We start from the raw sequence: 27,432 nt of genomic DNA, 5'->3' as shown, positions 1-27,432 counted from the left end.
CAGCATATACCAGCAGTTTAAGCATGCCTATGCTTTTATTGTGAAACATCAAACTACACTACAGCACTTACTATGGGTACAACAGTTGCTTGAATAAATCTGATTAGTAAAAACTAAGTTAATCGCTTAAAGCAGGGTGTCGAACTCATTTGAGTTCAGGGGCCAAATCCTGATAAGTTTGATCAAGTGAACCGCAGAGGTTGGGAATCGAACAATTTCAACATGAGTGCTACTTTGCATTTCCATATAGATATAAATGATATAAAAGTATGTAGTATATAAAGCACCAACAATATCTAAGCATTATGTGACAGGTAGTGACTATATTCATTAAATTTAGGGAAATCGTGTCAAATAATTTGAGGATTGAACAGGATTTTGGAAACATTATGTTTCTTTCAACAATTTGAGAATAAAAATGACTTCCATCATGTTATACAAGCATTGGGAAAACTGTGAACTCAATGTGCAAATATTGTTGTTTCATTGAATAATTGTAAAGTTCTGTTTCCAAATAAAACTGTTGAAATTGTATGTTTATTTTTAAGTGTATTATTTTTTCACAGATGCCATTATTTATGTTTAGATATGATATAGTAATTTAAATTTACTCCAAATTTCTGCTTAATTTCAATAAATGATTTCGGTGAAAAGTTTAAATTTTTTGAATATTGCCAAAATTCTTGATCTTAAGTTCCCGTGGAAATTTTCCAGAGATTTTACGCCCCTTTGCAACCCTACTGAGATATCCACAACTAAATTATTTGGTAGCCATTTTTACTTCCCCCTGTGGGCCAATTTGGATGTGTTAAGGGGCCGGATTTGGCCCCCGGGCCTTGAGTTTGACCAGTGGCTTAGAGCAAACAAACCTTAATTCCAGTTAAATCAGGATGAATGAGTTTGAAATGAACAAAAATGTTTCTGCGCATTATTTCGTTTTATGTGCAAATGTATGCTAACAATAGCTGCGTTTCCATTACAGTTTTTAAAAGAGATATTTCTAAAATTTCAACAAAGTATAATTGCCTTTCGAACGTATTTTGAAGGTTTGTTTGGGGAGGAGCCTCGAAACTTTTGTGAAATCTCATCCCGCGAGACTTTGTTGCAGGAAGATGGACGCTCCAACACTCCTTAAAACTCTGCATTCTTTTGTTGTTTGCTGTGTAATGTGGCAGTAATCATTTTTAAGTATGATGCTAAGAAATGTCTCAGTCTCCTCTTCTGACCACGTACCGCAACAGGTACGTCAAGTCCTATGATGTGCAATTGTGTGAAAAGTGTTTCCGTTGCGCTTTTGCGATACATTTTAATATCGAAACATCTGAAAAACTTCCTCATGAAAACCTAAAAACTTTTTAGCGATATTTGACCGTTTTTTCTCCGAAATTCAGGTGTTTCCATTACGTCTTTGTTGAGCTTTTTAGATTTTTGCGCATTTACAAGAGTAATAGAAACGCATCTAGTGTGTGTATGTGTGTGTGTATATGTGTGCACGTGCCAAAACCAAGCACTGTTTTTGCACCAACAGATGCTATAACCATGGGAGGTTGGAAAGAGGGAAGCGTGTGTGCGTGTGTGTGTGTGTGTGTGGACAGCTTGCAGAAGAAACTAGACATGTGTCAGATCACATGGAGCCTGGCGTCTATTGGCTGGTTTTGGAGGTTGGGGTGATGGCGTCATTAAAGGACGCCTCAGAGGTCAGACTGTTCTTTCGCACTAAGAATTGACTCTTGATCAGAGCGAGGAACACAAACGTTCCCCAATCCCCCCATCCTATGTACCTTTGCTCAACCTGATCCTGGTCGCGTGGAGCTAAATTCTGTCTTTGCTATTGACTAAAGAAGGTGTCATTTAGACCATGTGTATCTCTACTCCCACACTGTGTTTAAGTGTTTAAGTTGCACAGCCATGAGCTTCATGTCCAGGGTTGAGAAGCATAATAAACCTTTTCACACTCTCAGAAATCTCGCTCTCGTTCAGTTCTCGCGCATGAGGTCAAAGGTCAAGAGGGATAAACTTGCCATGTATGACGGTGTGGGCAGCGAGTCTGACAGAGATTTAGCTTATTTTTTCCATTGGAGCGTTGATTCCCTGAAAGATTTTTTGTGTAAACGTGGAATCGTCTCCCAGGCAGAAATTCTGAGTTTGCAGCTAAAGCTAATGCTGCACATGAGCTGAAAATTCAGGTTTTTCCTGCTTTTTAAACAATGACCAATCAGCTGATCAGATCGAGCTTGTGCGCTTCTTTCAAATTTGTAAATTTAAATAAAATAATAGGTTAATAAAAATATTCATGGACCTGGTTAGTGAATGATGTAACTAATTTACCGAATATGAATAATAACACATTTTATTTATAAGCGATTTTCAAAAATTCAAAGAGACACTTTACAGTTTTTAAAACAACTACACAAGACAAAAAAAGAAACTAACAACAATAAAGGTAAATACAGAAAATACATAACAATCATAAGTTAAAAGTGGCTTCAGGGGAAAATCCTGGTCTGAATATGTGTAATATTAATAATATAAACACTATTAAAACACTAAAGATCTCTGGAATAACATTACAAACGCCGTTAGGAAATGGGCTATATACACAGTGAAACATGACGTATTTCCGGTTGAAAATAAGACCAATAAAGTATTTTCTGTTACTGCTTTTGGACAGTTAAAACAGTGGAGAAGTGAGCCGTCACACTTTTGAAACGTGTTTTTTTCATTTTTATTGTGTGGTTGTGTTTCTACACAATGACATCCGAAATGACAAAGTTTACCTTCCCAACAAGAGGAGATACATCAAGATACCAATGTTTCATTCCTAGGTGTACAGCTTCAGCGAGATGTAGTTCTGCTTTTGATTTTTTTTACGTTTCCACAAGAGGATGAGCTGCAAAAAAAGTGGGTCGTCAACATCTGGCGAGATAAACCCCTAACCCCTAACCCTGACATGAAGGAGAAATCAAATGCACAAGGGCGTCGGTGGAGCTGTCCCCGTTCTTTTTTTAATGGAATAACTACTCCTTTCCTGCCCCTCGTCCTGGTGTTTGGGGGCAAAGAGAGCGTCTAGACTTTCCCTCTGCGGACCTTGAGGAGGAAATAGATGTACCATGTCCTGATCACGACTACTGCCCGTCTGTTGAGTCGAGTGCATTGGACTCGGCCCTCAGTGTTATAGAAGAGGTCCGGGCGGAGTACGCGGCGCTCCGGTGACAGATGGAGGCGATGAATCAGAAACAAGTTTGGCTTGGAACGGTTTACTGTTTCAGATGAGGACATTAGGGTTTATACAAGGTAATAAATGCTACCAAACATAGCTGTAGCTACTGTATTAAAGTAGCATTAGCACCTAGCTAAACATAAAACAAGAGGAGCAACTCTGAATAAACAGGAAAAACTGTTTGTCAGTGAAAGGCCTGTAGCTTATGCAATGTATAAGATGTACGCTGCTATTTACTGCTATTGTTGAGTTGTGTGAGATTAATATGAAAACTATAATAATTTATCATAATACAGGAGAGTTAGGAACAGGAAGTTCTTTCACGGTCTTCAATCAAACGCTGAAGTGAAGCGTGCATATAGCCCATATCAACAAAGCGACCGAGCTTGTTGACGTTTATATCCCTCTTGACCTTTGACCTCCCAGATTATGAAAAGGCTCATTAGGGCAGTGTTTTTCAACCTTGGGGTCATGACCCCATGTGGGGTTGCCTGGAATTAAAATGGGGTCACCTGAAATGTCCAGTACTTGACGTAAAATTACATTTATGTTTTTTTAAATTATTATCTAACGATAATTCTTTACCACATACACAATCTTAAATGTATTCTATGCTTTCACTTTCTAGAGTATAACTCTAGTTCAAATTAAATTATGTATACAATTATCTAAACTGTCGCATCTTGTCAAGTTGTGCACATCTTTCCTTCTTTAGTGGACTTTAGTTCGACTATAAACTTCCCAAAATTATTGTTTGTTGTTTGTTTCTCAAACTTCCAAAACATTCAATCACCCGTTTTCCAGTGTAAATGAGCGTGTAAGTACGTGATTGTATCCCAAAACATGCATGGGATTCATTTCTGTGTCATGTCAGGGTTCGGTGTTAAAAACAAAAATGTAAATATGCACAACTGTAGCATCACATTGCGATATCAGCACAATCAAAATAGTTGATCCTAACCCACCCCTTCCATTTTCCTACCCTAACTCCCTCTCCCATGTTCCTTTCCCCCCTCACCAAGCTGCGACCCAGCCCTCTCTTTTTATATTCTGATCTTACCCTTCCTTAGGGAGGGCTGGTGAAGGTCACAATTACTCAATAAAATAATTGTATTTATTTAATTGCAACAATAAAACATGCATAGCTATTGTGAATAATAGTTTTGACCTTCTACAGCATGTGCAGACAAGATTAAAAAAAACATATTTTAAATTATGTCTGATTGCTTTCTCTGTTTCAGAACATGAACTAAATGTTTTCCGTCCATTTTCTGCTATCACGAGTACAAATAAGAAGCCCTACATCATTATTTAGCTAGCTAATCCCAGTCAACATAGACTTATGATTAGTATGTTTAAAGCATTGTAAAAAAAAGATGTTAACCGTATAACCGAGGTGTGAAACACTAAGACGTCTTAAAGCAGATTTATTTTGACTACTTTCTGTTATTATTCAGTCTAAGCTGTGGTCAAAATGTGTTAAAGAAAGAAAGCACAATGCTTTAAATACAGAATAATTTCTTTAAGACTTCTCCACAGCACAGATATTTATATTAATTTACCAAGTGACTGATTCACAGACCTGGGGTCCATTTATGAGGCATCATAATATCTACACTTTCTAATTTAAAAGAGAAAATTGCAATTGGAATTATGAAGTAAAACCCAGCATTAATCTTTCAGATGTTTGTGCATCATCACTGATTCTTTTTAATGTTTAAGTAATTATTTACATCAAATCATGTCAGCATAGGTACAATTGTGGAAGAATTCTCATTATTTCTACTATAGAACTGCTTGAATTAATCTGATTTGATCAATTTGATGTCGAATGTTGCTCCTGAGATTAAAAAATAATGTTATTTATAAATGTTTTCCCAAATGGGATGCTATGGCAACACCAAAATATCACTATCACTTTAAAGTTTCTGGGCATCGACACTTTTTTTGTTCTTTAGAGCCGAGTGTGACCATCAGCTGTATTCAGTGGAGCAGAACGTGTTGGATCAGAGCGAATAAGACGTGATTCATACAGACTCTGCCCTGAAGACCAGAGACACAGAGAAGACTGAGACACTCACAGAAATATTAATAAGCCTGTTAGTAAGTCTGAGAGCAGATGCAATTCCAGCAAATATGAGCTGTAAAGTTTCATTTCATCAGATAGTTGACTGCAAGTGAGCGCCGTTATAATGAAATTCAACGGCAATATAACAATCGTGAACTGAATCAGTTTTATTTGAATTAAATTGTGAGACAGTAACTAAATAATCTTTCACGCTCATATTGTTTCAATAACTTCTGTCATTTTTGTTCTTGTTTCTGTGGTTTTTAACATAATTAGCTAAAAAAAAAAAAAATGCAAATATTCATTTTCAAGATGCATCTTTTTTACATGAGTGAAATTTTCATTAGGGGCACATTTAGGATGTTAAAAATCATGGAATTTAAAGGTTGCAGTGGCTCATTTCATGTTCCATGTTGGCTAAGCTGTATGAGCAGCAGAGCTGAATTCTTCCTAACTTTTCTTTAACATGGGGTTGAATGATGAAGATCTTTCCACTCCGTTACCGACAACATGAAAGTTGGTCACAGACATCACACACTGAGGTACAACTCAATGGTTCCTGTTCTAATACCTTATGTGTTTCATTGCCTTTTTAGAAAAGTATATCAAAGAGTTGTTCTTGGGTTTCCGTGGATACGGTTGATGATAACGGAGTGGAAAGAAAAAGGAAAAGTGCTGAAAATTATCAATTAAACCAACAAAAACTAGCGGAACTAGAAAGCTAGGGTTTTTCTGCTTTTATTAAGCAATACGCACTTAATATTTCAGTGGGTAAAAACATGTTTGAACCAGGACATATTTTTCCCTAAATATGCCTCTACTGACAAATTCAGTCATTTTACCATGAATTTCCTTCAGATCTAAGCTAATGTTTGACCAGTTCAGATGGTTTTAGCTCAAAATGTAAAAAAAAAAGCTCTTATAAACATGAAATAGCAAAAAAACCAAATATAGAAATGTCAAAAGATCCATTATTTTTGATCAATCTTCTAATCTTGATTGAATGCGTATCATTGACATGAGGTTTACGTCAAAATTTGCATTTCTCTTTCGACAAAACAAGATTTTTTTTGTCTTCTACGGACACATCTAATGATGTTTTCAAGATATATTTATCAATTGACCCTTGGACTGTTTCCATGGCAACTGAGGGATGCCTTGACTGATTGTTGAAGACGTGGAGGTTGAGAGTTGCACCCTTTGACAGGAAAAGCAAGGCGAGAGAACGTCCCCCTTATACAACAGAGAGAGAGAGAGAAGAAGAGATGGACTGGACATCCCCCTCCTGACGCTGGGTGGAGGGTGAGGAGAGGGTGAGGATCAGGGAGGATGGAAGGACAAAGAGACAGATGGATGGATGAATGGAGGGGTTACCTTTGTTGCGATTTTCGGGGGGTCCTTGTTTTTTACCTGTTCGGACAGAGAGAGAGGGCGGAATGCTGATAAGATGGCTCAAAGGAAAAATAAGATCGAATCAAACTGAGGACGAACACAAAAGGTTCAAACTGGTAGAGAAACCCACAGGTGTGTGTGTGTCGTGTGTGTACCGTGGGCAGGAATGGACCAATCAGAGGAGAGAGATGCAAGACTTTACAGCAGTGGCCAGAAAGGCAGAAAACTTCAAAGTTTTTAATCCAAGAAAGATTGACTTTGTGAAGCCAATCACTTTTACAATCCCCTGATCTCTGAGGAAAAGCCTTTTCTAACATTTGATTTATATTTTACTTGACATTTCTAAGCGGCTACAAGAATTTTCTACATTTCGTGACACTTTTGACTGGTTGACAGGTTTTTTATGCACATAATCTTTATTATGCATCAATGTACTGCCTTCTTTTTATTGTTGTGCTGCGGTGTCGCAAAGATTGCTACAAAAGTGTGTTTTATAAACGATTTAAAGCTGCTCGGGACTAATATTTCAACATTATTGTGCCATAGTTTGCACTTTTACGTACACATAAAATTCAAATATGTAAGAAACCGACATTAGCCAAGCAATAAGTGACAGATATCTGTCCCAACAGGGTCTTTCACTTTACATTTCCTAGATTTTGTGACCAATTTTTAATTAATTAAGGGAAATATTATGTCACAATTTGAGGAAAATTTAAGGACTTTGTTAGAATTTAGAGTTTTTTCAACTGTTTAACATTAAAAATGACTGCAATCATGTGATATAACCACTGGGAAAACTAAGCACCTGCAAATATTGAGTTTCATTTACACAATTATTCATGTTTTCTCTGTCATTTTGACTTCCTCCTGCAGGGACCGAATTGGATGCTCCAAAGGGCCAGATTTGGATCCCGGGTCTTAGGTTTGACACGTTTGTGCACTCATTGTAGGGATTATTCAGGAAGCTGTTACTATTGTTGAAGTTACTTTAATGTAAAAAGCTCTGGATTATTATTATTATTATTATTTTTACAATATTTAATGAGGAAACAGTTGAAAATTAGTAAATGAACCATAAAACTCTTTTTCCATTGGGGCTGATGTTTTAACATTATACAGATATTCTGTCATCATTCAAGCACAATATTTAATTTCAACCACACTTGGAAAATCAATCATCTCAATATGGTTTACCTATTTTTTTTATTGATTTGTTTTAAGGGCGTCCCGGCCTGCATCGGAAATCTAAATCTTTGATATAATATACATTGATTTAGTTGAATTTAGTTATTCTTTGTGGTCTTCTATAATTTATTGATTTTATTCAGTTGGTTAATAATAAATGGGTCAGTTTTTGTCATACCTACAGTTGCTGATTATTATTGAGCAAGCTTTTTGTAACTTCCTACAACAAAAAAAAAATTAAAAAAAACAAGTAATAAAAGTATATATGATCTTATATCGTATGGGATCGACATCGTCAATACTCAATATCGGGATTGTATCGGAAGTGAAAAAAGTTGTACACGGACACCCTTAATTTGTTTTTGATGTTTTGATTCCAGAACGTTAATACAACTCTCAACTATTGAATTATTTCAAATGAAGATTGAATTTATTTAATTAATGAACAATGATCTTGATTAAAACATTGTTATATGCAGAATTGTGCAGTTCTAGGGGTAGAAACTCTGATTTAGAAATACATCTGTTCACTTTGTTCTCTTCTGAACCCTCAATTAAACTATTTCAGCGTTATGTTTATGATAATAATAGAAACTGAAAGTGAAATTAACATTTCCGTGAGCGTTCATTTTCCACTAACTCTCATCCAAGCAGCGAGACGTGTGAAGTGTGAACTGTAGTCTTAATCACGTGATCTGCTCGACTTAATCACTTCTAACTGAGTAAAAGTGGTTAGTGTTTAGAGGAAGACGTCCTCCTGTCTGGTTCGTGTGTGTGTGTGTGTGTGTGGTGTGTGGTGTGTGTGTGTGTGGTGTGAAAGCTGCAGGACAAACCGAGCAGCTGCTAAACATCATCTCACTGCAGTTTGAAATATTTCATCTGATTGTATTAAAATAAACTCTCCTTAAAGGCATCGTCATGTGGGTAATTCTGTTTAACTAATGAAGATTTGATTTTAAACAATAATTAACGTTCACACACCAAGTTTCCTCTGCAGCCTTCATTAAATCACACAGTGGAGAGAGAGTTATTAAATGGTTATTAAATGGTTATTAAACACAATTGGAACATGCCAACTTCATTTATGTGCTACAAAGGAATTTTAGAGAACACGACTTTAATGCTGGTTTCATTCCATTTTGTCGCGTACACATTAGCATGATGTTAAAAGTAGTTATTGTTCAGTTAAGATCAGAGATGGGAAACTTTTATCCAGCAGGGGGCCGCTGATCTGAGGCCACATTATCAAAATTAATGTCGGCATTTAGAATAATGACCGATCTGAGCATGATACAGGAATGAAGGGTTTGTGTATTTTTCCATCAATTATTGTCTTTTTGTGTATTTTTTGTTGATAGTTTTTTACAGTTTCCTTTCAGTTTGTGTATTTTTGTTGTTGTTTTTTGTGTTTTTGAAGTAATTTATGTATTATGTTGTCATTGTGTATACTTTAATGCCATTCCTTTTATCTTAGTTGTGGTTTTGTATATTTTTCTCTCATTTTGTGTGTTTTTAGAATCAAATTGAGTGGTTTTTTTGTGATTTTGTATTTTAGGAGCCATTTTTGTGCATCTCTTTGTTCTGTACAAAGAGCTACAAGAATTTTCTACATTTCGTGACACTTTTGACTGGTTGACAGGTTTTTTATGGCACATAATCTTTATTATGCATCAATGTACTGCCTTCTTTTTATTGTTGTGTTGCGGTGTCGCAAAGATTGCTACGAAAGTGTGTTTTAACGATTTAAAGCTGCTCGGGACTAATATTTCAACATTATTGTGCCATAGTTTGCACTTTTACGTACACATAAAATTCAAAATATGTAAGAAACCGACATTATCCAAGCAATAAGTGACAGATATCTGTCCCAACAGGGTCTTCACTTTACATTTCCTAGATTTTGTGACCAATTTTTAATTAATTAAGGGAAATATTATGTCACAATTTGAGGAAAATTTAAGGACTTTGTTAGAATTTAGAGTTTTTTCAACTGTTTAACATTAAAAATGACTGCATCAGTGATATAACCAATGGGAAAACTAAGCACCTGCAAATATTGAGTTTCATTTACACAATTATTCATGTTTTCTCTATCATTTTGACTTTCTCTGCAGGGACCCGAATTGGATGCTCCAAAGGGCCAGATTTGGATCCCGGGTCTTAGGTTTGACATGTTTGTGCACTCTTTGTAGGGATTATTCAGGAAGCTGTTACTATTGTTGAAGTTACTTTAATGTAAAAAGCTCTGGATTATTATATTATTATTATTATTATTTTTACAATATTTAATGAGGAAACAGTTGAAAATGAGTAAATGAACCATAAAACTCTTTTTCCATTGGGGCTGATGTTTTAACATTATACAGATATTCTGTCATCATTCAAGCACAATATTTAATTTCAACCACACTTGGAAAATCAATCTTCTCAATATGGTTTACCTATTTTTTTTATTGATTTGTTTTAAGGGCGTCCCGGCCTGCATCGGAAATCTAAATCTTTGATATAATATACATTGATTTAGTTGAATTTAGTTATTCTTTGTGGTCTTCTATAATTTATTGATTTTATTCAGTTGGTTAATAATAAATGGGTCAGTTTTTGTCATACCTACAGTTGCTGATTATTATTGAGCAAGCTTTTTGTAACTTCCTACAATAAAAAAAAATAAAAAAAAACAAGTAATAAAAGTATATATGATTATATCGTATTGGATCGACATCGGTCAATACTCAATATCGGGATTGTATCGAAAGTGAAAAAGTTGTACACGGACACCCTTAATTTGTTTTTTGATGTTTTGATTCCAGAACGTTAATACAACTCTCAACTATTGAATTATTTCAAATGAAGATGAATTTATTTAATTAATGAACAATGATCTTGATTAAAACATTGTTATATTCAGAATTGGCAGTTCTAGGGGTAGAAACTCTGATTTAGAAATACATCTGTTCACTTTGTTCTCTTCTGAACCCTCAATTAAACTATTTCAGCGTTATGTTATGATAATAATAGAAACTGAAAGTGAAATTAACTGTTTCCGTGAGCGTTCATTTTCCACTAACTCTCATCCAGCAGCGAGACGTGTGAAGTGTGAACTGTAGTCTAATCACGTGATCTGCTCGACTTAATCACTTCTAACTGAGTAAAAGTGGTTAGTGTTTAGAGGAAGACGTCCTCCTGTCTGGTTCGTGTGTGTGTGTGTGTGTGTGTGTGAAAGCTGCAGGACAAACCGAGCAGCTGCTAACATCATCTCACTGCAGTTTGAAATATTTCATCTGATTGTATTTAAAATAAACTCTCCTTAAAGGCATCGTCATGTGGGTAATTCTGTTTAACTAATGAAGATTTGATTTTAAACATAATTAACGTTCACACACCAAGTTTCCTGCAGCCTTCATTAAATCACACAGTGGAGAGTGAGTTATTAAATGGTTATTAAATGGTTATAAATGGTATTAAACACATTGGAACATGCCAACTTCATTTATGTGCTACAAAGGAATTTTAGAGAACACGACTTTAATGCTGGTTTCATTCCATTTTGTCTGCGTACACATTAGCATGATGTTAAAGTAGTTATTGTTCAGTTAAGATCAGAGATGGGAACTTTTATCCCAGCAGGGGCCGCTGATCTGAGGGCCACATTATCAAAAATTAATGTCGGCATTTAGAATAATGACCGACTGAGCATTGATACAGGAATGAAGGGTTTGTGTATTTTTTCCATCAATTATGTCTTTTTTGTATTTTTTGTTGATAGTTTTTTACAGTTTCCTTTCAGTTTGTGTATTTTGTTGTTGTTTTTGTGTTTTTGAAGTAATTTATGTATTATGTTGTCATTGTGTATACTTTAATGCCATTCCTTTTATCTTAGTTGTGGTTTTGTATATTTTCTCTCATTTTGTGTGTTTTTAGAATCAAATTGAGTGGTTTTTTTTGTGATTTTGTATTTTTGGAGCCATTTTTTGTGTAAACCTCTTTGTTTTGTATATTTATCTGTTGTCTTGTGTATTTTTGTTGTTGTTTTTTTGTGTATTTTTGTTGTTATTTTATGTTTTTGGAGTCATTTCAGTGTACATTTTGCCATTCTGTGTATTTTTTATTAGTTTTGGATACTTTTCTCTCACTTTGTAAGTTTTTGCAATAAATCGGTGTTGTTTTTGTGGTTTCGTATTTTAAAAGTCCTTTTGGTGTTTTTTCAAATGTTGTTTTGTATATTTCCTGTTTTTTGTTGTCTTCGTTTTTATTCATTTCTTTTCTTTTTTTCATTTTTCTTCCATTTCATGTATTTTTGTTGTGGTTTTGTGTTTTGTGTAATTTCAAATTTTTGTGTATTTTTTTGTCATTTTGTATATTTTTTGTCAATCTTTTATTTTTATTGAGGTTTTGTATATTTTCTCTCATTTTGTGTGTTTTGGAATAAATTGGTGTAGTTTTTGTGATTTTGCACTATAGGAGCCATGTTTTTGTCATTTTGGATCTACATTTGAATATTTTTTGTTGTTATTTGAGATTTTGGAGTCCATTTTTTGTACAAATTTTTGCCATGCTGTGTATTTCTTATTGTGCAATTTGGAGACTTTTCTCTCAATTGGTTTAGTTTTTTGTGATTCTGTATTTTAGGAGTCATTTTGTAAATTTTCTACTTATCCTGTGCGTTTTTTTGTTTGTTTTTAGTGTTATTTTATGCGTTTACGTCTCATTATTTCTATACTCAACAACATACTCACTTTAAATGGCCAAAATGATCCACACCATATATTTTTTTAATTTAGGGCTACTTTACATTCACATACATTATCTGTTGACCTAATCACAAGTGACTTTAGGATGTCATTAGGCTTTAAACATCACCATGTGTGCTTGAAACAGCTTCACTCAGCTGCTGAAATCAAATGTAATGACTTAACAACCATGAAAATAATTAATTCATAACCATAATCATACTGTAATGCTACAGAGATCATGTAATCATTTGGTATTGAGTGAATTGGTTCCAGTGAAAAAGCAAAAGGAGGAGATTTACATTTTATTTTGAAAGGACGGTGAAGTGAGAACTGCTTTAAGCTCTTAAAAAGAAACAGACAAACATTTCTTTATTATTTTTGGTTTATGGGTTCATGATTGGGACTGATCGTGTGTGTGTGTGTGTGTGTGTGTGTGTATTTGAACACACTACAGGCTATTTTGCCTTAGAGATATGCATTCAAGCTGTCACTCGGCATGAATGCATAAATTTGGCCGTGTGTGTGTGTGTGTGTTGTGTGTGGCGTGTGTGTGAACGCTAAGTCTGTTGTGTGTCGGCTGTTCCAGATTATAAACGCTCCGTACCGAGTGTGTTTGTATCTCTGTGAGGACCTGGTGGGCGTCGACCTTTAGGGAAATAAAACACTTTTTTGGTGAGACGTGAAACAATGTTAAAATGTTGGTTGTTGAATCTTGTTAAATATGAACGTTGATGTCCAATATTAGTTTCAGGTTAGTTTTTTGAAGACTTTTGAGTATTTTAGTAAACTTTAATGGAGTTTCAGTTTCAAGCCTAAATTTTGTAATTTAGCTTTTAATTTAATTCTAATATAAAAAAATACATAACTAAAATCTTTAATTTTAATTTAATTTAGCTTTTATTTTCATTATTCAGAATCACTCAGTGTTGACGCTAGCAGGGGCAAATCTAACTATATTTTCTCTGGTGTTTATTTATTTGTTGGTCTGTTAGCAGGATTACATCAAAGGTTAATATATCTTAACCTTTAAAAATAGATAAAACTTACTCTTGAAATCTGAAGCGTCACCTATTGATGACATCACGTGTATTTCCGTATGTGTACATTATTTTTTAAAGCTGTTATTTTATTTATTTAGTTTTAAAAGATTTATTAACCTTTGATGTAATCCTGCTAACAGACCAACAAATAAATAAATCTGTGTTGTTTTTGTGTTTTTTTAAAAATGTCATTTTGTATATTTTCCTGTATTTTTGTAGTCGTCTGTGTATTTTTTGTTATCTAAAAAAAACAAACTTCCATTTGGTGTATTTTTGTTGTGATTTTGTGTATTTTTTAGTCATTTTGTGTATTTTTTAGTCATTTTGTGTATCATTTTTGTCAAATCCGTTTTATTTTTGTTGAGGTTTTGTATATTTTCTCTCATTTTGTTTTTGAAATAGATTGGTGTAGTTTTTTGTGATTTTGCATTAATAGTATTAATAGTTTTTGCAGTCATTTTTGTGTACATTTGCCATTCCTGTGTATTTTATTGTGCATTTGGATACTTTTCTCTCACTTTGTGTGTTTTTGCAATCAATTGGTAAAAAAATAAATTGAAAGGTTAAGATATATCAACATTTAATTTAACTATATATTTACTTTGTCATGTGTACTTCTGGATCCTTCAAAATAGTCTTGTGTACTTTCGGTTCCCTAAAAACAGGAACATGGCGTTTTATTTTGAAAGGCCTGATGTCGTTGAGTCTGACGACATCAGCTTGTGGAATTTGACAGCGCTTGTTTTGACATGTGAGGCCGTTAGATTTGACGGAGGTTTTGCTGATACATGATATCTCACTCTGCTAAAACGTACACCATACTGTTGTGTTTGGTCGTTTATCATTTGGTTTTGTCTTTTTTTGTTTTTTGTTTTATTTCCCCTTTAGCCATTTTTTTTTCAGTTTAAAACTTGGTGTTTTAACTTGCGTGGGTATTTATTTGAGCTGTTTTCTGCTCTTCTGCCTCCTCTGCATCAACTCTTCACGTCTCACAGTTTTATTGTGGGAGATTTTAAAACAACACATTTTTGTTTTTTAAGATGTGAACACACAACTCGAGTTATTCTCTGTGAAACTGAAACATTACCTCATGGCTCTCCTCATTAGGAATTGTGTTGCTTTTTTATACTATATATATATATATATATATTTTTTTTTTTTTTTTTAAATACACTTTGTTTCTTTTATACCTTGAGGCCCAAACAGAAACCGAAGCGTCTCTCTCCGCTGAGCTGCTACATTCAGCCAGTTCACAATGAATGCCTGACAAACTCAAATTCTGGCCAATAAAAATAATAAAAAAAAAATGATCAGACAAAAAACCAACTGAGGGTAAAATAAACAAGGACATGAGTCAAAGGGGGTTAGCGTGATCACAAGCAAATCAAAAAGCAATAGAGACCGACTGCAGAAGCCTGTTGGTTTATCAGTCTGCTGTGAGTAGTAGCAGGAGCATTTGGGTTTCAGCTTTCAGAGGATTTCCTCCTCCAAAAGCAACCAAATGCTAAACAAAAAACAAAAAGAAATAATAGCTTTACCCTTTTTTAACCAGCATCACATCACCTTTAATTCAGTGCATCAACGACGTGGCATCAATAACTACAGAGAATAATGAGACCATGATGTTTATTCATGATGTACCACACCAATCTATGTTTTTCTAGATGATTATTATGTTTGATAAAAGAAAACACCCCCAAAAATGGACAAACTACTGATCTGTGGAGTTACCCTGTTAAACAGATAAAATCTGTTTTAAATCATTTTTTTAATTCAAATTAATGTGGAAAGGGAAAACTACCAGCTGTCGTTTCCTTTAATGATGACTTTGTCTCATAGTGCCTTACAGTAGATCAGGGAGGGGCCATTTTTATCACAGCAGGGGTCACAAAAATGTGATTTTCTGTCACATTCAACATTCATGTCAGAATCTAGAATAATGAAAGACCTGAGTGTTAATAAAGGCAAGGACAAAGGGTTTTGTGTGTTTTTGTTTGTCTTTTGAGACATTTTTGTGATGTCGCTTTATTTACTTTTCTGATATTTTTGGAGTCATTTTGTGTATTTCTAGTCACTTTGCGCAACTTACGGTTAATTTATGTATTTCTTTAGTCATTTTATAAAATAAATGTGTAATATTTTTTTGTATTTTTAGAAATCTTGTACAACTTTTGGTTAATGAAGTGTATTTCTGTTGTCATTTGTTATATTTTTGTGTATTTCTAGTCATCTTGTGCAACATGGTTAATTTTGCGTGTTTCATTAGTCATTTTATAAAATATATTTGCATTTTTTTGAGTATTTTTAGTCATCATGTGCAACTTCTGGTTAATTATGTGTATTTCTATTGTTATTTATTATATTTTATGTTTTTGTGTGTATTTTTAGTCATCTTGTACAACTTTTGGTTAATTGTGTGCATTTCTGTTGTCATTTGCTATATGTTTTGTGTATTTGTAGTCATCATGTGAAGTTTTGGTTAATTATGTGTATTTCTGTTGTAATTACTGTTATATTTTACATTTTTGTGTGTATTTTTGTTGTCCTTTTATGTATTTTTTCTGTAATTTTCTATGTATTTGGCTAGATTTGTGTATTTTTTTTTATTTTTGTCATTTTCTGTATTTTAGTGTTTTACATTTTTTTTCTATTAATTTTGTTGTCTTTTTTATATACCGTATTTCCTTAAGGTTATATGTTTTTTAGCCATTTTGTCCATTTACTTTGGGGGTGCACATAATGAAACCTAATTTGTTTGCTTTGCTGTGACTTTATGGGTCATACTAAAGGGTTTTAATGGTAGACCAGCCGATAACAGCAGATAACAGCCAATTTAAAAACAGTTTAGGTGCTTGTGAATCCATCTGTGGTCTCATTTATTCACATTTAGAGTTGATGGAGTTCAACCACCAAACAGCTCTGCTTTGTCAGCCTAGATGGGAGGAACTCTACCTGCTGGCAGTACAACAGGGACATCTTTAAATCACTGCCAGCTGAATAATAATAATAATAAAAAGGAGGTACAATGCAGAAAAAAGCTGCATTTCAGCCCCGGACATGCTTAATAAAGTCACTTTTCTGTTCAAACTTTCTTTCCTCCCAACACTTCACACGCTCACTGTCTTTGTGCGACCTGCAGTGGCTTAACGTGAGCTGAGATGATCTCTTTGTGCGTGCGTGTGTGTGTGTGCGTGTGTGCGTGGCAGGCCTGGACTTGTCTTACTTTTCTTCACTTTCTTTTCTTCGTCGTGCTCGCTGGCACCCAGCAGAGTGAAGATGATGCCAGTCTGAGAGTTGAGGCCGACGGCAGAAACCACCATCCTGCCTGATCCCTCCATGACGTGGGTCCCTGCATGCACACACATTCATTCACACGGTGACTGGGATTCAAACCAGAAACATCATTATCAAAGGGCCACAGTCTTATTATTATTATTAATGTTGTAAAACTGCTGAATGGAGTGTATTTAGTCAGCTGTAATATTATTATTGACATTCTATTATATACAATAATATTACCTATAAATCAAAGTAACCAAAATGGTTATGGCTGTTAAATTGTATTTTCAGCAGGTGCTAAATTAAAGCCACAGAAAAACGACTGAAATGTAATAATTATAACGTTAAATAGTTTGAAAATCTAAATGGAAAGTTGTGAAGAAACTAACATGATTAGGAAGGATTATTAATGTGTTTAGATGTTTTTGACCAACAAACATCTTCAGTGTTTCTGTGACAGTGATCAAATAATGGCCGTTTCCCCAAGAAACTTCAAAATGTTCAGCGTATGTATATTTTCAGGTTTAAAGTCAAGCAGGACAGCAATGCAAGGTTCATTTTGATTATTTTTTACAGGTCAGTCTATGTACTGGTATCTGTTCCTCTCAAATAAACCATAAATACACACTTTTATAAATAAAATATTTTTAAATGTACAAATGGGTTCTAAAAAACAACATTAAGTACCAAAAACTAATGAAAAGTTTGTCCTTCAGTATTAGAAAACCATTTCTTTAAAGCTGCAGTATGCAGAATCGTGAAACGCTCCACGCTTCTTCTCCCCTCCGCCTCCTGATCCCAGCTGATCAGAGCAGACAGACACTCCACATTCACACTGCAAATATTAATATCATTTCACCTTAGATAATGTTTCTCTTAGGTTTACAAGCCATTTATCTCATCTGTTATCACTCTCTCTCTCTCTGACTCGGTATGTGGGGCAGACTGTGCACAGACTGAAAGTGGATCTTGTGCAGTCCACTGCCCATACCGAGTCAGAGGAACTTTCGTGGAGTCTTTTTCTCCTGAACATGTTTGTGCCTTTATTCTGTTGCTTCTCCACCTCAGTCCTTCCTTTTTTCCTCTTGCATTGCCATGTAACCACTGTGCCAAAAGCCACGATAGTGACTTCTGCTGGAATATCTGCCATTGGACTGTCCCGACTCTCAGATCGTGAACACGCATAGACTTTTGACGAGCAACTCGAGCAGCCAATAATAATGCTTAAAATAGCTCATGGGATGGTAGAAAGATCTCTGATTGGCTGAAATCCAGCGTCACGCTCCTGTATTTCTAAAGCTCATTTCCAGAAATTCACTGTCCACTCAGAACACTTTGGATTACAATATGCTCAACGATGATTATGGATTTTTGATCAAATGATGGCAAAAAAACTTACATACTGCAGCTTTAATTGCGGACCCATGTGGAAAGAGATCGTGTTCAGGCACTCACCGGACAGCAGCATGGGGTCCTTCTCCAAGGACTTTCGAACCTGGTCAGACTCGCCCGTCAGTGAGCTCTCGTCAATTTTCAGGTCGTTGCCTTGGATCAGGATCCCGTCAGCGGGTAGAAGGTCACCTGCAGGCAGGGAAGGTTGGAGGTTTGATTCCAGCACCTCACGTGTTTCTAGGTTACTATTTCATTATTTTACATCTAATTAAGGCTCAAAAATCATTCTGAATTTTTGCTTTTTTAATTGTATATTTTATGTATTTTGGTTCTATTTGTGTGTACAATGAGCATGTATATACCTGGGTCATTCTATGTCATTTAACAAATCTACCGAGAAGCTACCAGACGCTTCCATCACAAGAAGCTGTAGTTATAAAAAACACTTCAAAAAGAAACGAAAATTGTTACTCGTGAAAAACTAATAAACACTAAATGATGACAAGACACAGAGGAAAGCTACAACGGCCTCATGTAAAGGATTTTCAATATTCGCAAATGGGAAAATAACCCAAAGTTGGGGTCCAAAATAAAAATGAAGAAGTTGCATAAAGATACAGTAAACTGTTGCATATCCAAAGAACGAGTAACATTTATACTATATTCCCACATGCAGTTATGGGCCAATGAAAATAGTAAAGTCCAGAGTCTGTCACCCAATAACCACTGCATATAAGTGACTAATCATTAGTGATGTGAACAGTCTATGTTCATAGCTCTAAGCTGATCATATTACAGGGAGCTGAGACATATGCTAAGTAGTTTACTGAAGGCCCATGTTCCAGACCCAAACCCTGAAAAACTTGTTTCCAATTTTGAGGAGCTGTTATGTCCACCAGATACTGTATATAGCAGATGTTTTTATATATTCTAAGAGAGTAGGTCAAGCTGTATTACTATAGCAAATTTCAGTTTCATATGTGATGTATTTCATGAGATATTAGAAGCTGAAAATGAAAGGAAAAATAGGGACGCACAAAAATGGACACATACCCCCCTCACTAAATTGACCATATCTCAAAAAGTATATAGTGTGCCTATTGATTTATAAGGGAAAGATTGGTCTAAAAAAATTCTGAAATTTTTGCCCAAAGTGCGTGGGACGTCCTGAAAATGTTTTGAAATGACCCACGTAAGCAACGCCATTCAGGCTGACACTTTCATCAAATGTTGATAAATATATAATTCAATCTATGGTCATTTCCTTGGTGATTTGATTAGAGGCGTGGTCTACGTACCGTATTTAATCTGAGCGATGTCTCCCACTACGATCTCAGCCACAGGGATCTGAATGACTTGACCTTTGCGGATGACGGTGAACTTTTGTTCCTGTTCGATGCGACTCTGTAACCCACGGAACTGCTTCTCTTTGGACCAGTCGTTGAAGGCGGTTACCAGGACGACGATGATGACGGAGAACAGGATGGCGGCGCCCTCTATCCAACCGGCCTGGGACTCGCCCTCGTCCTCTACGCCGCCTGCAACCTGACCACATTCTGGGGAATGAAAGGGAAGCAACGTTTAAATTAGAGGTTCCCAACCTTTTTTTGGGTCGTGGCCCCATTTTGATATCACAAATGTCCGGCAACGCCAGATACTTTTTTATTTTCTAGAATTAGTTTTAGATCATGTTTATTAAAGTGTGTTACACATATAGAGTAGCCAGGATTATTGCACAACGTACGGAAGAGGATTAGGGCCAATTTTGATGGAGGAAATAATTTTGGGCAAATCAAGAATAAAGTTGAAATTTCAAAATTAAAGTTGAAATATAATTTCGAGATTAAAGCCGGGATTAAAGTGAAAATTTTGAAAATGAATTAAAGATACAATATCGTGAAAAAAGTCAGAGGTTTGCTAATAAAGTCAAATCTACAGCCAATTCTGTAAATTTCTATTTTGAGTTTATTTTTGAAATTTCGACTTTATTCTCGTCTTCTCGATTTTAATCTTGACATTTTAACTTTATTTTTGATTTGCCCATAACTATTTTTTATTCATCAAAATTGGCCCTAATCGTCTTACGTAACAAAGTGTATATATATAGATATATAATACCACATTTTATTTGAACTAGATTAATTTTTGAGAAAGTTTAAGTATAGGATACAGTTATTTGGTATCTATTGTGTGTGATTTTGAGTGTTTTTTTTAATTCCAGGCGACCCCACATGGGGTCCCGGCCCAAGGATGGAAAACTTTTATTTAACTACATTAAGACTGATTTCACTAATATATCAATTAAAGTGACTTTAAACTCAAGCCAACTGACAAAAAATGATATGTTAATATATATGTTCATCTCATGTTTTGGACTGCCAACTGTCAAGTCTTCCTCAGAGGCATCTACTGATTGCTTTCACATGTCCTTATGAGCTCTTAAGTTCTGTCTTCCTCAAGTCTGTAATATCAAACCACATCATGGACTGGGACAAGGGGCGTGGCCAGATTAAGAACTCATAAGGACACATGCATGCAATCAGTAGATGCCTCTGAGGAAGACTGACAGTTGGCAGTCGAGACACGTCAGGAAATCAAAGCAAAATTAAAAGTAAATTTCCTGAAAAAAAGATTTAAAAAAAGATAAAAATGAACTTGCTGGAATGATCAAGAGTAGAGATGCTGTGTTTGCGCCATTCCACATATTTAATATACATTTGTAACTTCAAACTACAACTAACTATAGTTTGCAAGATATGGATTACATCAGATTGTTTTTAAACGTAATATTGATCATTAATACTAGTGTTTTATTAATTAGGTTGAATATAAATACATTAAAAGGTAAACTAATCCTCTTTTACTGCACAAAAACCAGTGAATTTCAAAACACAGCTCATCATTTGTTTTTAAAAACAAGATTAGTCTAAGATACAAAATGCTATTGGGACATTTTTTCACAGGGAAACACACGCACACGCCCTTGACTACAGGACAAACAGGTAAAGTCCACAAAGCAATAAATAAACCATTATTAGAATTTTGTTTAGTAAGGGTGGAGGAAAAAAATCGGTTCACATCGCGATTCTAATCTAATGTTTTTTGTTTTTTGTTTTTTTAATTGCAAGTCAAACAATACAAGTCGGAACACAAAACAACAACAAAAAACCAGACAAAGTATAGGACGGAAGCAGTTCTACAGTTCTTGTGGTCACTGAGAGTTGAGACTTCTGGAACAATTTTATTTATGCAAGTTATTTCTTGTACAGTACATTTTTTTTTGTTTAGCATGAATAAATGTTACCTTGTTACCTAAGTTTGCATTTGTGTGATTACATCATTGTAATCAGTTTATTTAAAATGATCTCATACAAACTGTATTGTTTTGATGCCATATTTTGCCTTAACACACTATGCATTGCATCAATTTTTGAATCACGAATCGTTTGAATCGAGAATCAATTTTGAATCTAATCGTGACCCTAAGAATCAGAATGGAATTGAATCGTGAGACACCCAAAGATTCACATCCCTATTGTTTAGGTTCATCACATCAATACGACTCTTGTTTCCTGTAGTTGTTTTCCTCTAATCTCTGCTTATACTTTCTTTTTATGCCACTGCAGGGTTAAAAACCTCAAGGTAAAGATTTATTTCACTGCATTTGTTGTTGTTTTTCGTTAAAGCCGTGTTGGTTTGGGATGAATCTAGGTCAGCTTTGGGTTTAGTGATGTGTCGGCAGGTGATAATTCTTCCTGACGTCTGTGAATACATGCAAAGGGCCACAGCGAGACCACTCCAGTGTCAGCCAAACCTTTATAATAGAAGATTTGAACAGCGTCTAAATGGATAGTTGTGTCTGCTTTGTAAGCATCCTTCATTTCCAAATCCTCTTTAGAGGCAGAGCGAGTCAGCATCACCAGGTCAGATCGTTTATCACGGTCCAGTTTGGCCACAAACACAGATTCACACAAAGCGTCCTTTTAATATTCACTCTGATTATGAGCGGCTCAAATACAAGCATATTGTGATTCACTTTATTGTCCTTAACAGGTGAAAAGGTTTGTGTTTTTAAAAGGTGAAATACATAAAAAGTTAAGACATAACAAACCTTTAATTTTGAAGGTAAATGTAGTTGAAAAGATGATCAATAAATGATAACATTTGGGGGGTACACAAATTAAGATTTATATCTTCAAACAAAATCAGCAAAAACTAAATTGCTACACAACAAATTTAATGAAATTGTTCAATAAATAAAATCAAAATTGAAACATTATAAACAAGTTAAACAAAAAATATTTTTTATGAAATAGTTTTTGGAATTCAGAGAAAGAATGGCGGCCCCTAAAGTAAAGGCACGAATTCACTCTAAAGACATAAAATACAACAAAAACACACAAAAAGAAAGAAAAATAGACAAAATGATCCCAGAAACAAACAAAAGACACTGAAAACCAACACTAAAAACACACAAAACAACAAAAAAACGCACAAAGTGAGAGCAAAAAATACAAAATGATCCCAAAACATACACAAAACGATACCAAAAACGTAAAAAATTCTCATAAATTACATAAAACTAGAACAAAAACCCACATCCTTTGTTGTTTCCTGTATTAATGCTCAGATCACTCATCATAAACTATAAAAGCTGACATGACAAAGTGGCCTTTGATCACACAAACATGCTGAGATAAAAGCAGTGTTCTGTTCTAACAGAACCAGACAGAAGCATTTAAGGCCCAGAATCTGGTTTATTGATCAGATCACATTTCCATCTTCTGATGGCCATATTTACCCAAACCTGAATGTGATGCAGGTGTACAAGGTGCGTGTACTCACCTTCACTGGGGCCCCCTGGGGGGTGGTAGAAGGACAGGCCCAGTGAGATGATGGCAGCGATTTCCAGGATAATGAGTGTGACGTCCTGTAGAGCTTCCCACACCAGCTGCAGGAACGTCTTGGGTTTTTTAGGAGGAATGAAGTTCTTTCCAAAGGCTGTGTGACGTTTCTCCAGGTCAACAGGGTTACCAGACAGACCTGCATACGCACAAACACAACACCATCACATTAATGACAACAAAAAACCAAGATGGTGAGAAAACGTTGTACATTACTGTCATACAGGGGTGGACTGGCCATCTGGCATACCGGGCATTGTCCCAGTGGACTGACAACCCGAATTGGGCCGATCTGATCTGCTATGTTTTTTTTTTTTTTTGAAGAGCGAGTGGAGGCAAACATGGTAACAGGTGGCTAAAACATGTCTGAAAAAAAAAAAATATGTAAAATGACTAAAATGGGACAGAAGCAGTCAAGAGAGGCCAAAAATGGGCGAATAAAGAGGAACCAGGTGGTATGTAATGGCAACGGATCGCTTTAATCAGCAAAATGTGGCAAACTATGGCGAAAAAGGCAAAATGTAGAGAAAAAAGCAAACAAGTCGTATTTATTAGGCAAAAGTTAGCTTATTAGGAGGAAAAGTGGCCAAAAAATTAAATAAAAGACAAACATTGAATAAAAGTGTCAAAATGAAATTTGCAAAAATAGACAAAAAATAGGAAAAAAAAATAGGTATTAAATGGCAAAAGGTAACATAAGTCTGAAAAAAGTGTCAGAAATCTTTGAAAAAGGGCAAACATGGGACAAAGGAGATAGGTCAAAAAAAGGTTTTCTGGGGGAATAATAATTCATATTAAAAAAAGCATTACTGACTTAATAACAGCTTCTAAGTGGTGTCCGCTGATAATGACGATAACGAAAAAAACACTAAAAAGATGTAAGGCAGATGGTGGGGTCCATGGAGAGCATGGACTCCCCCCCCCCCCCCCCACACCCCCAACCCCATCAAAACACCTCCACTGGCCTGCACACGTGCACGTCTGGGATCCAGTTACTTACAATTACTTAAAAACACAACAGATGACTAGAAAAACTAAAAAAAATATACAAAACAACAACAAAATGCGCAAAATGACTCCAAAATTCAACAAAACAACAGAAAACGACCACAACAATACACAAAACGACAACAAAAATATATAAAAATGAAAGAAAAAAACAACATGAACGCACACAAACCCTTCGTTCTGTCCTGTGATAATGCTCAGATCACTTATTATTCTTAATTTTAACATGAATATTTATAATGTGGCCCCTCGGATCAGACCGTCACATTTTGCTGTTATAAAAGTTTCCCGTCTCTGTTCTATTGTATTGTTTGTTGCTTTGTGTGAGTCTGAAGCATGATATTACAGTTTCAGATTTCTAATGTACGTGTTATTACGTCAGCGTTAGGAGGTGACAACCTCCTGTTAGCTTTAGTTAACAACCTCTCCAGCTGAAGTGTCGCCCTGTGAACATCCTACACACAGATGAAATCAAACCCAGCAGAGATAGAGATAGAAAGCACCTAAATCAAGGCTAAACTACTTCCTCCAAATATATCCACGAGCTATTGATTCCAGAGCTGCAGCTGCTGTGCTTTTCCAGCCCTGACTGACTCACGTCTCCTTATAAAGGCACCCAAAACAAAAAGTTCCCTCAGTCAGCTGTGATGGAGGAGGCTGCTGGCTCTTTAAAGTCATTTTAAATATAACATGAGGAGGAAACATGAATAAAATCACATTAGTTGTGTGTTATATTCCAACAGGTGACCAGCAGCTCGTCTCTACTGTATATTTATGGAGGCTCAGAGCTGAGGTGACCTAATTGCTTCGGACATCAGAGACAACACTTTGAATAGATCTGATATAAAACCCCCTCCTCTGCAGCAACATGGCTGCTGTGGAATGGATGCTCAGTGAAAATTGGGAGAAGTGCAGTGGAACGTGAGCTGAATGTCAACATGCTGAGCTGCTGGGATTCTCTCTCTCTCTGAGGTAGACTTGGTCATTCACCAAGAACAAGATGTCTGCGTCTATTAACCATGGCCTCTCTCTTTCTTTCTCTGTCGGTGAATGAATCTTTAAATAAACGCTGAATAGTGAAAAGTTCACCTCCTTCCACAGAGATTTAAAGCCTTTCTTTGGACTGGATCGACACGTTCCAATTAATTGAGCAGATTCTGTGAAAAGTGATGGAGTGATTGGAAATAACATAAAAACTGAAAATAATACACCGGATATAAGAGAAATATAAATTGGTAAAAAAAAAAAAAAAAAATGCAGGAATGATGAGATAAAGTTTAATTAAAAAGTAAGCAAAAAATGACTCCAATAACACACAAAAATACGCAAAATGACTCCAAATTTAAACCAAAAACACAAAACTAAAAGAGATTCACAGTATATAAGAAAAATATGAATTGGTAAAAAAAAAATAAAAAAATAACCATGATATGAAGTTGCATTAAATGAATTAAAAAAGTAAGCAAAATGACTCCAACAACACACAAAACAACAACAAAAATATGTAAAATGACTCAAAAATTGAACAAAACCACAACAAAATTACAGGATATAAGAGAAATATAAATGAGTCAAAAATGAAATATAAAACTAGCACGTAGTTATAACAATGACGTTGCTGAGATGAATAATGATGAGATGAGGAATGTGAAAACTAGATGAGGCAACACATGAGAAGGGCTGAGAGAAGATGAGAGAAAATGTTCCTAAATGTGGGCGAAAGCTTCTCACTCTTACAGATCATGTTCATCATTACCACACCAACAATTATGCTAATGAGACGCTAAAGTAGCTAATCAGCTCCTCAGGATCAATCTCATGAAATGTGGATATGAAGTAGTAAGTGTAAGTAGACCCTAAAACCACCTTTTTCTGCTGAATGTGCATATATGACTAGTTAGGAAGTAATGTAATGTATTAGGGATGAAACAATTCACCATACTGGGTTCGCGATACTATTCTCTCACGATTTATTTTATAAAATGGGACTGTAGACAAACGATGACTGAAAAATATTCCTTTATTTTTTGGGGGAAAAAAAATAGAAAATACTATTTTTCATTGTCAAAATAATCCCTTGATAAACTATTCAAAACAATGCAATTTAACTAAAAATAAATCTTGAATAAAATAAATAAAGGAATAATACAAATGAAGAAGAAGCCTATTAATTTAAATTTTGGTTCTATAGTAAACAATGCAAAACTGCAAAATACTTCTTTTTCTTTTTAAAAGGGCAACTGAAAATGTATTTTGTGCCTTAACTATTGGACTTGAAAAAACCAGTCTGCATTGTGTTTACATCAGATATTTGTTTGGACCAGCAGAGGACGCTGGTAACCCAGTGGTCGGTTGGCATGCAGTTATTCTAACAGTGAAGAAGAGATGCTATGCTAGCAGACAGAGCTAATAGAAAAAAGTGACTTTTACAGATATTAATGTAATATTACAAATATTCTTTCGGTGCTAAAGGGGTAAGGAATCATTTATGAACATGCTTAAAGTAGAAGGCGGCCAGAAAGAAAGTAGTAGCAGATTCGGCCGCCTCAGCATTTGGACAAGAGAAGGAAAAAAAGATAAGCGCCCTCTGCTGTTTAAAAAAAGTACTGCGATTCAATTTTCAGAGAATAGATGTGAACCGTGATACGTATGAATCAATTTTTAACTGCCTTACGATTAATCGTTACATCCCTATAATGTATTGATCCCAGTCCCCATTGGGTCCCAGACCCCAATATAGTTTATTGATCCCAAACATTTTTAAGTATGCACAGTAGGCACACTAGTTATACTCAACTGTCCCATGATGCATTGCAAGCAGAACATAAAATCGTCCTGGGACTGGCTTCAATCAAACATCCAATTCACAAAATAAAAGCATCTCCTCTTGTCTTTCATTAGTTTTTTTAATGCTTTTGTAATTAGAGCTCTTGTTTTGAAGTTAACCGGATGTTTTGTCAAAAGCACAATGGAGGGTCTCTGACAACCTCCGAAATGTCAGCATTAAATGTGTATTTGTGAGTTTTATGGATGAAATGAGCACATGTTGATTTTCTATTTGGTCACTTTCTCACTTAAAATGTTTTCAGAACTTTCAGAGATGGAGAAGGTTCAAAAATGCATCTTGGGAAACTTAGAAGTATACTTCAGTGGGAATGGTCATCATCCCAATCACCAATAAAACCAAATATATATATATATATATATA

At 35.2% G+C, this 27,432-nt stretch overlaps 1 protein-coding gene across 6 annotated transcripts in view; it reads right to left on the bottom strand.

The window, feature by feature from the left end:
* The window catches only part of LOC114463953 (plasma membrane calcium-transporting ATPase 1-like), a 151,907-nt gene that overhangs the window by 47,198 nt on the left and 77,277 nt on the right, over positions 1 to 27,432 (bottom strand). For 4 of the 6 annotated variants that reach the window (XM_028447861.1, XM_028447855.1, XM_028447858.1 and 1 more), the window contains 5 exons: positions 23,158 to 23,355; positions 19,611 to 19,868; positions 18,376 to 18,501; positions 16,865 to 16,990; positions 6,663 to 6,698 (listed from right to left, as the gene is read on the bottom strand). In XM_028447861.1, the coding sequence (XP_028303662.1) occupies positions 6,663 to 6,698; positions 16,865 to 16,990; positions 18,376 to 18,501; positions 19,611 to 19,868; positions 23,158 to 23,355 (744 nt within the window). The remainder of the gene's footprint in view (positions 1 to 6,662; positions 6,699 to 16,864; positions 16,991 to 18,375; positions 18,502 to 19,610; positions 19,869 to 23,157; positions 23,356 to 27,432) is intronic. The other 2 variants (XM_028447859.1, XM_028447860.1) reach the window with 1 other exon arrangement.

This window comes from Gouania willdenowi, chromosome 5 (assembly GCF_900634775.1).
Source record: "Gouania willdenowi chromosome 5, fGouWil2.1, whole genome shotgun sequence".
NCBI classification, from domain to species: Eukaryota; Metazoa; Chordata; class Actinopteri; order Blenniiformes; family Gobiesocidae; genus Gouania; species Gouania willdenowi.
This window is presented reverse-complemented; position numbering and strand designations above follow the sequence as displayed.